Raw genomic sequence first — 16575 nt, 5'->3', positions numbered from 1 at the left:
AGGTTTTCCAAATTCAGTAAGGTACACTTACTGGGTATGTGCTGTGTGCCAGGAGTGGATACCAGCCACAGTGGCGGTTAAGTCACAGGCCATTTCTACAGAGCTTTCCCAGCCTGGTTGGGGGAGACATGTTGACAGCTACATCACTAATGGTGTAGTTCCCGATCAAATCTTCCATTATACTTTTTAATTTGGTATTAATGGCTTATTCATTTTTGTGTACTTAATCCTATTTCATTACCATTTCACACAGGGGCAGTAGAGTGCATTAGTTAAGAGAGTGGGCTCTGTAGCTAGATGGCTTATGGCGTGGGTTCTGTTCCTAGTTGCATGAGTAGCTTGCTGAATAAATTTGGGCAAGTTACTTAACCTTTACATACCTCAGGCACTTCATCTGTAAATGAGGATAATAATAGCACCTTCATCACATTGCTATGAGACAATTATTAATAAGTAAAGCAATAGGAATGCAGCCCAGTATATAATAGGCACTCAGAAAATTGTGCTTTGATTATTTTTAATTTTAATTACCTTTTAGGTTAATGTTTTTATGTTTTTAACTTACCTACATATAGTCATTTCCAATATTTATCATGCTACTTTCTGTTTTGTGACATTGTAGGAACATTCAAAATTATCAAACAAAATGGTGATAGCTTAGTGGAAAGGCCTTAGTTATTCATCTCTAACAAGGATAGCTGTTTATTTCAGATAAAGAAGTCTTTACCAATTAAGAAAGGATCCTATATGGGTACCTGGGTGTCTCAGTCAGTTGGGCACCCAACTCTTGATGTCGACTCAGGTCATGATCTCAGGGTTCTGAGATCAAGCCTGTGTTAGGCTCTGTACTGGGCTTGGAACCTGCTGAAGAGTCTCTTCTCTCCCTCTCGCTCTGCCCCTTCCCCCTTGTGCTCTCTCAAAAAAAAAAAAAAATTGTTGTTAAATTTTGTCTTAAATGGAGTCACTTAAGATGATGTACTCTTTTTATTTGACCTGTTGATGTGTTGTTAATACACTCCACTACATTAAAGTAGTTTGTAATCCTGGAAGTATTACTTGATGTGAAATATTCTTTTAGTATTTGTTGAATCATTTTTTTAAAAAAACATTTATTACTTGGAGTATATAACATACTGTGTGGAAATTTAGAAAACATGTTTTAAAAGAAAAATAGAGGAACTTGTAACAATATATCCATAGTTCTGTCCTTTGAAAGCAACTCCTTTCCAGATTTGGTATATGTCCTTCTGTTAACCCATCTAGGGCTGGTGATTTCAGAAGAATGACTCTTGCCTAACTTTCTTCTCAATCAAATGGTTAAAATTCTGGTTAGATTCTCCAACTTTTTTTTGGTTCTCTTATTTTTCTGTGATGAGGTCCTAAGGACATTATCTTATCTATTCTGCCAAATGTTTTTAAAATTTGCCTTTCATGTTTAAACCTTTGATCCACCTCAAGGTTATGTTTTGTGTATAGAGATTAATTTTAACTTTTTTAGTGATAACCAATTGTCCTAAGACTGCTAATCTGTGTTACTCTGTCAAATAGCAACTTTACAAATGTTTTACATTAAATTTTAATATAAAATTAATAGAGAATTTCTAAGAAATGCTGTCTTTTATTTCCCATTTTTTTTCTTTTTTTTTGAAGATTATATTTACTTATTTGACAGAGAGAGTACAGGCAGGCCTCCCACTGAGCAGGGATACAACTTGCAGCTTGATCCCGGGGCTCTGGGATCATCACCTGAGCTGAAGGCAGATGCTTCTCCAACTGAGCAACTCAGACGCCCCTAATTTGCTTTTTTTTTTTTTTTTTTTTTTTTTTTTTTTTTTTTTTTTTTTTTTTTTTTTTTTGAGATTTTAGAGAGAGAGAACTGGAGTGGGGTGGGGGCAGAGGAAGAAGGAGAAACAGGCTCTTCACTGAGCAGGGAACCCCATGCAGGGCTCCGTCCCAGGACCCTAAGATCATGACCTGAGCCAAAAGCAGATGCTTAACCAACTGAACCACCAGGCACTCCTAATTTCTTTTTTTTATTTATTCTAAATAATTATTTTTCCTAATCCCAAGGTAAGTATAGTAACCTTTTTATCTTATTTTTAAGGGCAAAAGTATGTATATATCCAGTAGTTACAAAGTGGAGTTTGAGGCAATTTAGTCATTAACAGTCTTTTGGTTTTCTGCTTTTATATGTTAGATATGCATCCCTTGTTTTTAAAAAAAACATTGATGCAAAGATGGCTGTGAAAGAAATGAATGGGATAGAAATAAATGGAAAATCAGTAAACGTGCGGCTTGTTAAAACTCCTGGAGAATATACATCACCACTTTCCTACAAAAATGGAAATAAAGTTACTTGGAATAATTTGGAGAGAAACACCAACAAAGAAATTACCTCAGTCTCCTCTATTTCAAGATTGCCCAGAACTAGGCCAAGGCAGCTGGGATCTGAGCAAGACAGTGAGTTTTTTCCTTTTGAACAGAAGGTTAGTTTTCTTGATGGATCTTTTCGGTGGTCTTTGTATAAGCCGTACTGCAGTAAGTAGTTTGGTAGAACAAGTAACTCCAGAATCAGGGAGCTTGAAGTGGGGATGAGAATATTAATCTCTATCCTTTTTAACCATGGATCCACCCTAACCTGTTTTTGTATAACTCCAGTTGCTCTTGGGGGGTGAGAAATGTAGATCTTTGTAGGTCTGGCTATAGACTGTTTCTCTTTAACCAGACTCTTTCCCAGTACTTTGCAGTCTTTTTTGTCCCTATTCTTGGATAGTATTCCTGTGTAAGTAGTTAATTGCTCTCTCTTCACCCTTTCTCACAGTTAATCTTGGCTTATAATCACTAAAACCATAAAATATAGTCATCTTATTATATATGCTCTCAATTTTTATCTCATCAGGGTTTTAAACACTACATGGAAAATAATGAAGTTGCCCCTTTTACCCTCACCTCTCCACTCTTCAGGAGTGTGCCTGGGGTCCTATAGGAATTCCACAGGTTTTTTAAAGATTTACATAGAATAAAATTCACTCTTTTTGGTATTTTCAAGTTTAGGAAACCACACATGGACGTGTAACCACACCCCAGTCACAATACAGAACAGTTTCTTCATTCCAGAACATAGTCTTCTACTCTGTTTCCTCTCCTTATGATTTTCCTTTTCCAGAATGTCATGTGAATGAATATTACATAACATTGTTAGCCTGACAGCTTAGCTTAATGTGTTGGGAGATTGATCCATATTGCTGTGTATATAGCATTTCATTCCTGTTCATATTTTGGCCATTTTTATTGGGTTGTTTGCTGCTTGGAGATTTTTATTTAAATTCCAGTTAGTTAACATAGAGTATATTGTTTCAGGGGTACAATATGGTAATTCACCACTTCTTAAATCAACTGGTATTCCTCACAACCAGTGCAGTCCTTAACTCCAAATCTTCTTCAACCCTTCCCCCCACCCACTTCCCTTCTGGTAACCCTCATTTTGTTCTCTATTGTTAAGAGTCTGTTTCTTAGTTTGTCTCTCTCCCTTTTTTCCCCCTTTGCTAATTTGTTTTCTTAAATTCCACATATGAGTGAGATCATGTGATGTGTCTTTCTCTAACTGTCTTATTTCACTTAGCATAATATACTCTAGCTCTATTCATTTCATTGCAAATATAGCAAGATTCCCCTGTTTGTTTGTTTAATTTTTTTAAATTTATTTTCAGCATAACAGTATTCATTGTTTTTGTACCACACCCAGTGCTCCATGCAATCCGTGCCCTCTATAATACCCACCATCTGGTACCCTGACCTCCCACCCCCCGCCCCTTCAAAACCCTCAGATTGTTTTTCAGAGTCCATAGTCTCTCATGGTTCACCTCCCCTTCCAATTTCCCCCAACTCCCTTCTCCTCTCTATCTCCCCATGTCCTCCATGCTATTTGTTATGCTCCACAAATAAGTGAAACCATATGATAATTGACTTTCTCTGCTTGACTTATTTCACTCAGCATAATCTCTTCGAGTCCCGTCCATGTTGCTACAAAAGTTGGGTATTCGTCCTTTCTGATGGAGGCATAATACTCCATAGTGTGTATGGACCACATCTTCCTTATGCATTCATCCGTTGAAGGGCATCTTGGTTCTTCCCACAGTTTGGCGACTGTGGCCACTGCTGCTATAAACATTGGGGTACAGATGACCCTTCCTTTCACTACATCTGTATCTTTGGGGTAAACACCCAGTAGTGCAATTGCAGGGTCATAAGGAAGTTCTATTTTTAATTTCTTGAGGAATCTCCACACTGTTCTCCAAAGTGGCTGCACCAACTTGTATTCCCACCAACAGTGGAAGAGGGTTCCCCTTTCTCCACATCCTCTCCAACACATGTTGTTTCCTGTCTTGCTCATTTTGGCCATTCTAACTGGTGTAAGGTGATATCTCAATGTGGTTTTAATTTTAATCTCCCTGATGGCTAGTGATGATGAACATTTTTTCATGTGTCTGGTAGCCATTTGTATGTCTTCATTGGAGAAGTGTCTGTTCATATCTTCTGCCCATTTTTTGATATGATTGTCTGTTTTGTGTGTGATTGTCTGTTGAGTTTGAGGAGTTCTTTATAGATTCTGGATATCAACCTTTTGTCTGTACTGTCATTTGCAAGTATCTTCTCCCTTTCCGTGGGTTGCCTCTTTGTTTTCTTGACTGTTTCCTTTGCTGTGCAGAAGCTTTTGATTTTGATGAAGTCCCAAAAGTTTATTTTCGCTTTTGTTTCCTTTGCCTTTGGAGACATATCTTGAAAGAAGTTGCTGTGGCTGATATCAAAGAGATTACTGCCTATGTTCTCCTCTAGGATTCTGATGGATTCCTGTCTCACATTGAGGTCTTTTATCCATTTTGAGTTTATCTTTGTGTACGGTGTAAGAGGTTCCCTTGTTTTTTATGGCTGAGTAATATCCCATTTTGTGTGTGTGTGTGTGTGTGTGTGTGTGTGTGTGTATCACATCTTCTTTTTTCATTCATCAATCCAAAAAATGAGTAATCTGATTAAAAAATGAGAAGACATGAATAGACATTTTTCCAAAGAAGGCATACAGATGGCCATCAGGCACATGAAGAGATCACTAACATCATTTATCATCAGGGAAATGCAACTCAAAACCATGGTGAGATACCACATCACACATGTCAGAATGGCTAAAATCAACAACACAAGAAACAAGAGGTGTTGGTGAGGATGTGGCAGAAGGGGAACTATCGTGAACTGTTGGTGGGAATGCGAACGGGCAGTGTGGAAGTTCCTCAAAAGGTTAAAAACAGAACTACCTTGCAAGTCAGCAAATGTACTACTGGATATTTACCCAAAGAATACAAAAACACTAATTCAAAGGGATACGTGGACCCCAATTTTTAATAGCAGCATTACTTACAGTAGCCCAGTTGTGGCAGCCACCCAAGTGTCCATTGATTGATTGAATTGTTTATTTTATTATTGAATTTTGAGAGTTTTTTTTATGTTCTGAATACAAACCTTTTATAAGATCTATAAGATTTGGGAATACTTTTTCCTAACTTATACTTAGTCTTTTCCTACTTTTAATACTGTCTTAAAGGAGTTTTTAATTTTGATGGAATACAATTTATCAAATCTTTTCTTTTTTAATTTGTGCTTTGCAAAACCCATGGTCACAAAGATTTTGAGTTAATTTTTATTTAATACATGAGATATTATCACCTTTCTTTTCTCAGTTTCCCAACATTTTTTCGTTGCATTCATTTATTTAGAAAATATATGTCTACCATGAGGGGCAGAACCTGACCCTGCTACCTGCTCATTATGTGACTGGGCAAGCTACCAAACCTCCATGTCTGAGCTTCCTTATTTTAAAATGGGAATGATAGTTCCTGCTTCACAAATGTTGTGAGGTTTAAATGAATTTAATACAGAAAAGTCCTTAGAAGAACAATGCCGGGCACAGAAAATGCACTCAACTTAATAGTAGTTGTTACTGTTGTTGAGCAGTAATTTGGCTCTTTCTTGGAAATCTCATCCTTTCTGGGGTTTAAACTATCACATAAACTATTGTATCCCAAACTTTTATTTATTCAGTTGTTATTACATACCAATTGTATTCATAAATATTCTAGACACTGGGAAAACAGCAAAGAGCAAAACAGGCCAAAAAATATGTGGTCTTGTATAACTTAAGTCTAGTGAGGAAAGACAATAAACAATTAAGTAAAATGATAATGTTCTGATGGGATAGATATAATAGTTGATATATTTTGCCTTGTCTTTTCATCTAGACTTTAAAGTCTCAGCTCTTTGTTTAGCCTGAATTTTTGTGGGATATGTAGTGGTTTCATAGAATTTATAACCTGGTGAATACTAATTAATCATTTTAATTTTGTCTGTTTGATCAGATTGTAAGATTCATAGGTGAAGGGGTTTCTATCTTATATAACCAGTTTTCCTCCCATGGTATGTGGTCCAATTTTGGATATATAGTCTGTGTTGATGCCATATTTAGGAAATAAAATGTAGAATATTTGTAATTACTATGTAAACTAGCCTTTTGCTTGTCAGGTTAAGTAAGAGAACTAAGCCTCCCTGCCATAAGCCTTAGATATCCACTGTATGTAGTGAATTAACCTCTCTCCTACACTGAGAATGAAACTAATTATGTCCTATCTTTGGGGAAAATGAGAGAATAGTTAACATCTGTGTTCTGTGGTTCAGATGAAGAATCCCAATTGAGAAAGGCTGATTTAGACTTAACTCCAAATATTTTGTCACTATTAGAAAACATGTGGGACTTTTTTTCTATTTAAATACATGGTTCACAACACAGTTCAAGCAAATCTACTCGGCATAAATAATCCCAACTCAAAGTAAATTTCTTAGGAATTTTTATTTTACCATTTGTAGTTTTTAAATTTTATTTTAATTAAATAAGCTAAAGTGTCTATGTAATGGTCACTGTTTTAGGAAAACTTTTAAAATGTTTATTTAGGGTGTCAAGAAGAATTGTAAACAGATTGAATCTACTAAACTATTACCAGATACACCTATTCAATTCATACCACCAAATACATTGAATCTGCGTAGCTTTACCAAAATCATGAAGAGACTGGCTGAACTACATCCAGAAGTTCGCAGGTAATGACTACAATTCTGTTACACTGGTTTTAATTTTTTTATATAAAAATATAGTTCAGTGTGGTAACTTAGCCATATTTAGAATGTGTTACTTTGGAAAGGACAGGTGCTTATGTGTGTTTTCCTTTTGCATAGAGACCATATTATAGATGCTCTTCAGGAAGTGAGAATAAATCATAAAGGTTTTCTGAATGGCTTATCTATTAATACTATTGTGGAAATGACTTCATCTGTCTTGAAAAATTCTGCTTCCAGTTAGGACTAAAAGAAGCAACAAGAGGTAAATCAAGCATATCTTTTATATTTAAATATTACTTGAAATGTTTAAGCTATTGTTTTTTTCAAATAAAAAATAGTATTAAATTTAAAGTAATAAAATAATGGTATTATAAAATTAAAAGGCAAACATACTGTATTAGTTAACTACTAATGCAAAACCAGTTACCCAAAACTTAATTAATCAAACAGTATTCATCATCTCATAGTTTGCAGGTCAGGATTCAGGAGTGGCTTTAGCTGGGTAGTTTTCACCTAGGAACTCTCACACTGTTGCAGTCAAAGATGTTGCTTGGGTTGTAGTCATCAGGAGGCTTGGGTGAGACTGGAGGTTGTGCTGCTGAGATGGCTCATACACAGGGCTTTTGGCCCCCTGGGCCTCACCACTTGGGCCTCTCATTGGGGCTCCCTGAGTGTCTTTACATTGTGGCAGCTGGCTTCCTTTGAGGGAGAGCTAGGTGGAGGCTACAGTGTCTTTGTCACCTAGGCACACTCCATGGTTTCTGTCACATTTTAGATGTGAGTTATTGTATGCAATCCATACTCAAAGGGAAGGGAATTAAGCTCCCTCTCTTGAAGAAAAGTGAATCAAAGAATTTGTACATACTTTTCATTATGGGCACTAACATGGGATTCTTTGTTATAAAATAACAAATGGGGATTTGTTTTCAGTTAGAGCTGTCTAGTGATTAAAGCCAGCTTTCTACGGTGAACAGCTAGAAAAGTTGAATAAAAGTAAAGAGTACCTGTATAAACAAGGCACTGGGGAACTACCACCTAGTCATGAATTAGTGGGCCAAGGTACAGAGATGAATCTCAGGAAAATATACCCAATGTTTGGGACCACATGTCCCCTAGTGTTATTTGTAGAGGGGTAGCTAGTTTAAAGGACACTTCTGATAACTTTGAAGCCAGGGAGATGGGCCTTGGTGAACACTCAGCACTGGGTTGGAACCCCAGCAGGTTGTACCCTACTAGTAACTATGAACCAGAAATACATAGTTCTTCAGAGGGACTATAACTCAGCTTCAAAATTTATTCCCTGAATTGGATTGAAATGATAGTGGGGTTATTTCTGACATGCATCTAGAAGAAATGAAGATAGGAATTCTCTGGAATAAAGTAATATCATTTTAGGCTTCAGATTATTTCTACGCACAATTTTATACATACTTGTTATTTTGTAAATAAGAGTGCACAATCCGAAATAACACAAATGAAAACTACTGGATAATAAACACTACATAATAGAATACAATAATACAATATAGCCACAGGGACTACAGATATTTCAGTTACCAGACACCCTTAAAGAATATATCCTTATAAGTGATAGACCATTTCTAAAAATGGCCATAATTATTCTCTTCCCTGCATTTGTGGACCTTTGCAATGTGACTTTGAAGCTCCTTTCATCAAGATGTGGAATCTGTTTTGCCACCCACTTGAATCTAGACTAGCCTTTTGAATTACTTTGACAAGTTGTACCATTTCCAAGCCTTGTCTTCAAAAGGACTTGATTAGTCTGCTCTCTTGGAAATGTGTTGCAGCCACAGGAAAAAGCCCAGTCTATTAGAGGACAAAAAATTACATGGAGGATAGCCAAGGCATTCTAGCCTATAGCCAGCTGCTCCTAAACACGTGATAGAATCTGGCATAGATTGGACATCAACCCCAACCTCCCAACCTGGCAGCTCTCCACAGAGCCATGAGCAAGCCCAACCAAGATGTGAAAAATCCCTCACCTACCTGAGTCTAGCCCATTGCTAATGGGCAGAATTATAAGCTTAAATAGATAGCCATTGTTTTAAGCTACTAAGTTTTAAAGGTAATTTACTGCACAACAAAAGCTAACTGATTCAGATGTGCTATATTCAGGGGGACAAAGGACAAGATTGAGGATTTCAATATAGAACTGAAAATACTTTAAAAATGGAAATCCCACTAATGAAAAAAAAGAAATTTAATTTAATAACTCAGTTAATAGTTTCTATAACATATTAGACAAATAGTTGAAGTGAGAATTAGGTTAGGAAAAAAGAAAAGTAGGTCAGAAGAAACTATGGAATGAAACACAGAGAAAGAAAAGATAGAAAACCTGAGAGAAGGTGAGAGAGAGGGAGAGTGAGACCATCTATAGATGTAACAAAGCTTTAACAAAAAGAAGGGAGAGAAATCGAGCAGAAAAATTTTTTGGAAACAAAATGGCTGAAGTATTCTTTAAATGATGAAAAACATCAAGCCATAAATTCAGTAAACCCTTTCAAACCTCAAACAGGAAAAGTAAAAAGACATCAGTATATCAGAGAAAAAAATAAAGCTAAAATCTATAAAGCATCCAGAGAAAAAAGAATTTACCTCAAGAGTACAACAATTAATTGACATCTGATTCTTAACAGAAGCCATCAAATAATTCTACAAACTTTGGGTTCTAAAAAGCCTTCAGGAATAAATGGGAAATAAATATATATTTACTCAAAAACTAAGATAATTTGTTACTTAAAAGATTCATTTATAGTAAAGAAAATACTAAAGAGTGTTCTCTAGGAAGAAGGAAAGTGATTTTAGATGAAAGGTCAGAGATGTAGGAGAAGTAAAGATGAAAATGTATATATCAATTGGTATTGACTATATAAAACAAGAATAGTGGTATTTTACAGGTCCAATAAAAAATATATGACAATAGTAGCATAAAGAAATTAGGCACTTACTATTCTATATACCTTGTAGGTTGGAAAGAAGGTAAAATGTACTATATTGGGGGTCCCCATTACTACCTCTCCCCAGCCTGTTATTCACTTGGAAAACTCACATGACTCAGTATATGGCTGTACTCATGGCTTCAATTTCTGACAACACAATGATACAAAGCAAAATCAACAAAGGGAAAAGCCACATATGGTGCTATCTAGAGAGGACCAGGCATAGGCTTCCAAGAGTCCTTTCCCATTGGAGTCACACAAGACAAGGTGTGCTTATTTCCTCCAGTAATGAGTTATGACAATACGTATGGAATGTTGTATGCCAAGAAAGCTCATTAGAGAAACAATATCAATATTTTTATTGGGGCCTGGTCACATAGGACCCACTTGCCTAGTACATACTAAAGTTCCAGACACTGAGAAGGAAAGCAGCTGTTTGGTATAAACCACATTGTTCTTACAAGTTTTGGTACAGTGAGCCACTCTGGGATTGGTGAAAACTCTTCAAAATCCAGGTTTCTAGACTCTAGCTGGGGGCCAACTTTGTTAGCAGGTCTTTTTGTAAGGAGAGTAGTCCCGATCCTGCTATGTTAACTCTCCTTTTACACATAAACCGGCTGATACCAGACTTTGATAATAAGTAAAGGATGCATGTTGTCATCTTTAGGGTAATTACTAAAAGAACAATTTTTAAGAGAATACACAAAATGAGGTTGGAACCTTACCTTATGCATATACAAAAACTAATTCAAAATGGATCAAAGACCTAAACATAAGAGCTAAAACTATAAAACTCCTAGAAGAAAACAGAGGAAAAGCTTCACAACACTGGATTTGGCAATGATTTCTTGGACACAAAAAGATAAATTAGACTTCATCAAAATTAAAATTGTTTATCAAAGGATACCATCAATAGAGGCAGTGCACAGAATGAAAGTACTTGAAAATCATTTATCTGATAAGGGTCACTATCCAAAAATATATAAAGAATATCTATAACTCAACAACAATTAAAAAAACACCATAAATTTTAAGTGGGCAAAACACCAAAAAACCCCAAACAGAAAATGACAAATTTTGATGAGGATGGGGAGAAATTGGAAGTGTTGTAAATTGCTGGTGGATATAGTGCAGCCACTGTAGAAGATGGTATGGCAGTTCCTCAAAACATTAAACATAGAATTACCATATGATCCAGCAATTCCACTTCTGAGTAACTGGAAGAACTGCAAGCAGGGACACAAATGGATAATTTGTACACCCATGCTCAAAGTAGCATTATTTATAAGAACTAAAAAGGTAGCAGCAACCCAAAGATCCATCAGTGGAGTAATAGAAAAAATGAGATCTAGGCATACAATGGAATATTATTCATTCTTGAATGAAATTCTGACCCATGGTACAACATGGATGAACCTTGAAGATAAGATTAGTGAAATAAGCCAGTCGCTAAAGAACCAGTACTGTATGATACCACTTACACAACATACCTACAGTAGTAGTCAGATTCATAAAGACAGAAAGTGGAATGATGGTTGTTAGGGGCTGGTGGAGGGGGAGAATGGTGTAACTGTTTAATGGTAAGAGTTTCTGTTTAGGAAGATGAGAAAGTTCTGGATGGGGATGATTACAGAACAATGTGAATATACTTAGTGTCATAGAACTGTACACTTAAAAATGGTAGATCTTATGTATATTTTAACCACAGTGTTTAAAAGCTTATGATTCCAATGCTAATATAGAGGGTATGGATTAATAAAAAGTTTTTTTTTAACCTACAAAAGTAGGTTGTAAAGGAGAGTAAAAAGAACACATAAAATAGGCAGGACAAATATTTAGTAAGATGAGGAAAACCCAGTTATGTCAATAATTAAATATTACTGTGAATGAACAAAATATTCCTATGAAAGACTCAGATTGTCATATTGGGTTTTTAAAAACCAATTATATAGAATCTCTAGAAACACATCCTAAAAACATCAGGATATTAAAAGATAAAAGGATGGAAAAAGAGCCACATTATATTAACATTAGAGTAAATGCTAGAGCAGTAAAATTACTGAAGAAAAAATATTTAATTTACCAAGAATAAATAACAATTTGAAATTTGTATGCATCTAATAAAACACCTTAAGATATAAAATGGAAATATTTCCAGAACTGTTAGGAGAAATTGGCAAGTTTATAATTATAATGAGAGATTATACTGCTGGTAGAAGCAGCAAAAAAAAAAAAAATCAGTAGTGGTATTAATGATATGAACAGTCCAAATAAGCAGTTTGACTTATTGGACATTATGTAGAGTAAGACACATCACAACTGCAAAGTCTCTTCAGGTCATTTGAAATATTTGCAAAACTTGGCCATATGCTGGGCCATAAAATAAATCTCAGTAAAAACTACAAGATTGAGAAGAGTGTGTTCTCTGGTTACAATCCAAATAACCTACAAATCAGCAATGGAAAGATAAATAGGAAATCTCCATGTTGGAAATAAATGTCTAAATAACCAGGGACTAGGAAAAGAAATCATATAATGAAAACTAGAACATAGGTTTTAGTTAAAGGATGATAATGAAAATCCTCCACATCAAAACCTGAGGGATGCTGGTAGAGCTTTGTAAACAGAAATGGATAGCCTTGAATTCCTATGTCATAACAATGATACAAAATTAATGAGCAGAGTATATAACTCAAGAAGTTAGAAGAAAAAAACAAAAGTAATAACCCAGAGGAAGTATAAGAGGTATGAAAACTACTGAAATAACAAACAGTAAGGATCAATAAATTTGATTCTGGAAGAGAAAAAATAAAGTTGATAGACCCCTGATGAGACTGATAAAGCAAAAAAGTGAAGATACCAGCAAGGTAATATTTTTCACAAAGGAAATATCACAAATCTTAGTCATTACAAAGATGAGAGGACATTGTCAATGACTTTAATGTATTCAAGTTCTTTATTAAATCTTCCTAGGAAGATTCAACTTAACAAAAACAGACACTAGAAAGTATAGAAAATCTTACTAATCTTGTATTTATTAAAGAAATTATATCATAAATAAAACTCTTCCCACAAAATAAAATCCAGGCTCAGATGGCTATATTAATGAATTCCCCAAACATTTAAGGAAGAAGGAATATCAGTCTGAAGTTTTCCAGAGAAATCAGTATAGTCATGATACCAAAACCAGACCATGCAAAAATTCTTTTAGAAATATCAGCAGACTGGGGTGCCTGGGTGGCTCAGTGGGTTAAAGGTCATGATCCCAGGGTCCTGAGATCGAGCACCGCTTCGGGCTCTCTGCTCAGCGGGGAGCCTGCTTTCCTCCTCTCTCTCTCTCTGCCTGCCTTTCTGCCTACTTGTGATCTCTGTCTGTCAAATAAATAAATAAAATCTTTAAAAAAAAAAAAAAAAGAAAAGAAATATCAGCAGACTGAATCCCACAGTTTGTAAAAAGAATAATACTTTATGGCCAAACTTACTATTTCAAGAATGAAAGATTCATTTAAATTTGAAAGTCAATATAATTTACCCTATGTAGAGAACAATGGAGAAAAAAATCACCTTATTATTTCAGTAGATACAGAAGTAGATAAAATTTACCACCCATACATGGTAAAATTCTGAACAAGCAAGAAATAAAATGTCAAATCTTTTCTTCATGAGAAATCTCAGGGTCTTTTTATTTTATATCACACTAACAAGTTAATGTGCCATAATTTCATTAATGCTGTCAAAAGGCATGAGCCTCCTGGGACAGAGATAAAAGAGTTTGTTCCCACAGCGATAGCAGTAGCCAGAATATTATTTTCTTGCCTTGTTCCTCAAGCCTCAGTGCTCCTAGGGCAACCCAGTGAGAGCCAACTGACAACCACATATCCAGCAGGGTACATTACAGGAAGAGCCCCATGCTTAGGAAACCCAAATATTTTATTACAAGGCTGCAGGCAGATCCACCAGACCTTTGTCATAAAGGGAGACATCTGTATTATACTCGATATATTTGTCTTTAAAGTAATCGTAGGTGTTCATTAATAAACCGGTTTGTGAGTCTAACTGTATCATACCAGCCATGGTGCTTCCCAGTGAAGAAAGTAGACTTCATATGTCACTTAAGTGATTTCTGTTCCAGACATTGCCACATTTTTACCATGATGACAATCTGGTTTTCTCTGTGGAAATAGTCAAAACAGTCCTCTATATGTATAATATCTAGTGGCCTATTTCTATTTTGACATAGTAGTAGAGTTTAGTGATATGCTTAGTCAAGGGATAGAATTTAATGTGAGTATTTTTGATATTCGTAATATGAAAAATGAGTTTAATGATAATGACTGGTTTTGTAGTAGAGTGTACTGATAAATAACTACAGTAGTACCCTCCCCATCTTCAGGGAATAACTTCCAAGATTCCCAGTGGGTGCCTGAAACCAACAGATTGTACCAGACCTTACATATATACTGTGGTTTTCCTATACATGCAAATCTCTGATAATGCTTAATCTTCAAATTAGGCACAGTAAGAAAGTAACAACAGTAACTAATAAAACAATTATAACCATGTAGTATAATAAAGGTCATGTGAATGTGGTGTTTCTCTCAAAATACACTGTCCCTAGCTTTCTCATGATGGCGTGAGATGGTAAAATGCTCCCGTGGCGAGATGAGTGATGTAGGAGGTGACATAGCATTAGACTCCCACTGACCTTGTGACAGTACTTCAGGAGCGCCCTCTGCTCCTGCTCCTGGACCCCAGCCGACTGCAGGCGGAAGGAAGAGTGCAGAAAACGGGGGAATTCTGTATATACTTCTGTGGAATATTGGATTTAAATCAATATGTTCTGTGGTTGATTTCTCCCTTCTTTTCTTTATCTGTATAGAATCCTTGGAAAGCATGAGTTCCCTCCTACAGAGAATGTTCTACAACACTTAGGAAAAAATTGTGGCAATAGCAAGATGCCGTGATTAAATAGGCTTAATAAGCGGATTTAGCTGTGTATACTGTACTTTATAGCCTTCCCTTCACATCTAGCAGCTGTTGTTTCTACAGTATTACCATCTTCTCTATATTAAAAATAAAAAAATAATTTTAATGTTTATAAACTTTATATTTCAAACTTGTTACTTAAAGACTTCAAGCTGCATATTTTGGATTAGAAAAAAATGGTTGTGTCTACTTTTAAAAATTTTGTTAAGTTGGTTTTTAAAAATAGTGACCAAGACCAGGTTTATTGTTTCAGAGTCCATTAAGTGATTTCCATCCATGAAAAATATAATTTACCTAAAGTTCTTAGTTCCAGTTTTCAGTAATCTTAAGACTTTTTGGACCACGGGATAACAGATAAACTGAATGGGAATTCACAGATACATAACATTTTGGAATGTGTATATTTTTAAGCTTCCTAGACAGTTATATTGAAGCTCTGATACATTTAATGTATTTTTGACTTCAGTGTGTGTGTGTATATATATATATATACACTTTACAGTATAAAACATTAAGCTGTATTTTCCCTAAGAAGAGTAAATCCACGTGTGCTTTGGTAAAACACTAGTCACCATATTGTTTGTTTTGTTTTTTTAGTAAGTTCTGTTAGATTAGATTAAATTGTAAATTGCAATAATTTTCAAAGCCTAATTTTATATCCTATTAATTTCTTTAATGGATTACTTTTTAAAAGCTTCTTCTTTAACTTCTTTAAAGTTTAAAATTACAGTTTTGCTAATATTAAGATGAACATTTAAATATGCATTTTCTTCAAATGTTTAAAATGTTTAGAGCATTCAATAGTTGGTATCATTTGATTAAAAGTTAGTCAACATTTATATTTGATGTATTTGTATTTAATAAAGGCAGAATCTGTAGTACAAGTTTAAATTTAATACTTTCTGCAGGTTTAATGGCATTTTCCAGGTGTGAATGAGCCTACGAGTGTTTATGTGGAATACACATGGATGGGAAGGAAGGCTAACTATCCAACTCCTGGATTTCAAAATTTTCATCCTTTAAGGGATTTTTGGTTATTAATTTGTCTCCAGATATTACCAGATCCACCCCAGATATTCTACCAGGAATTGGGTCAGGGTGGGAAAAAAATTCTTTTTTTTAAGGATTCTTAAGTGAAACTTGAGAATTCTTGCTTTTTGGCCATACATCAAATCCAAGGATTGTGGAAATGTTTTCCCATGTGTTAAATTATGTAGTTATTTATATGAAAAGAGTGCTCATTCAGAGTTAACATTGAGTAAAGTTGTAACATGGACTAAACATTATTTTCTTTTTTTTAAAATATTTTATTTATTTATTTGTTAGAGAGAGAGAGAGAGCAGGAGCACAGGCAGATAGAGTGGTAGGCAGAGGCAGCAGGAGAAGCAGGCTCCCCGCCGAGCAAGGAGCCCGATGCGGGATTCGATCCCAGGACGCTGGGATCATGACCTGAGCGGAAGGCAGCCGC

The 16575-nt window shown here is 35.4% G+C and overlaps 1 protein-coding gene across 1 annotated transcript in view; it reads left to right on the top strand.

Moving 5' to 3' along the window:
* The window catches only part of RBM44 (RNA binding motif protein 44), a 40366-nt gene extending 24393 nt beyond the window's left edge, over positions 1 to 15973 (top strand). The window contains exons 13-16 of the mRNA XM_004743707.2: positions 2198 to 2486; positions 6998 to 7143; positions 7279 to 7423; positions 15001 to 15973. Of these exons, the coding sequence (XP_004743764.1) occupies positions 2198 to 2486; positions 6998 to 7143; positions 7279 to 7402 (559 nt within the window). The 3' untranslated portion in view covers positions 7403 to 7423; positions 15001 to 15973. The remainder of the gene's footprint in view (positions 1 to 2197; positions 2487 to 6997; positions 7144 to 7278; positions 7424 to 15000) is intronic.
* The last annotated feature ends 602 nt before the right edge of the window (positions 15974 to 16575 follow it).

This window comes from Mustela putorius, unplaced genomic scaffold (assembly GCF_011764305.1).
Source record: "Mustela putorius furo isolate JIRA1106 unplaced genomic scaffold, ASM1176430v1.1 tig00003869_pilon_pilon_pilon, whole genome shotgun sequence".
Lineage (NCBI taxonomy): Eukaryota > Metazoa > Chordata > Mammalia > Carnivora > Mustelidae > Mustela > Mustela putorius.
This window is presented reverse-complemented; position numbering and strand designations above follow the sequence as displayed.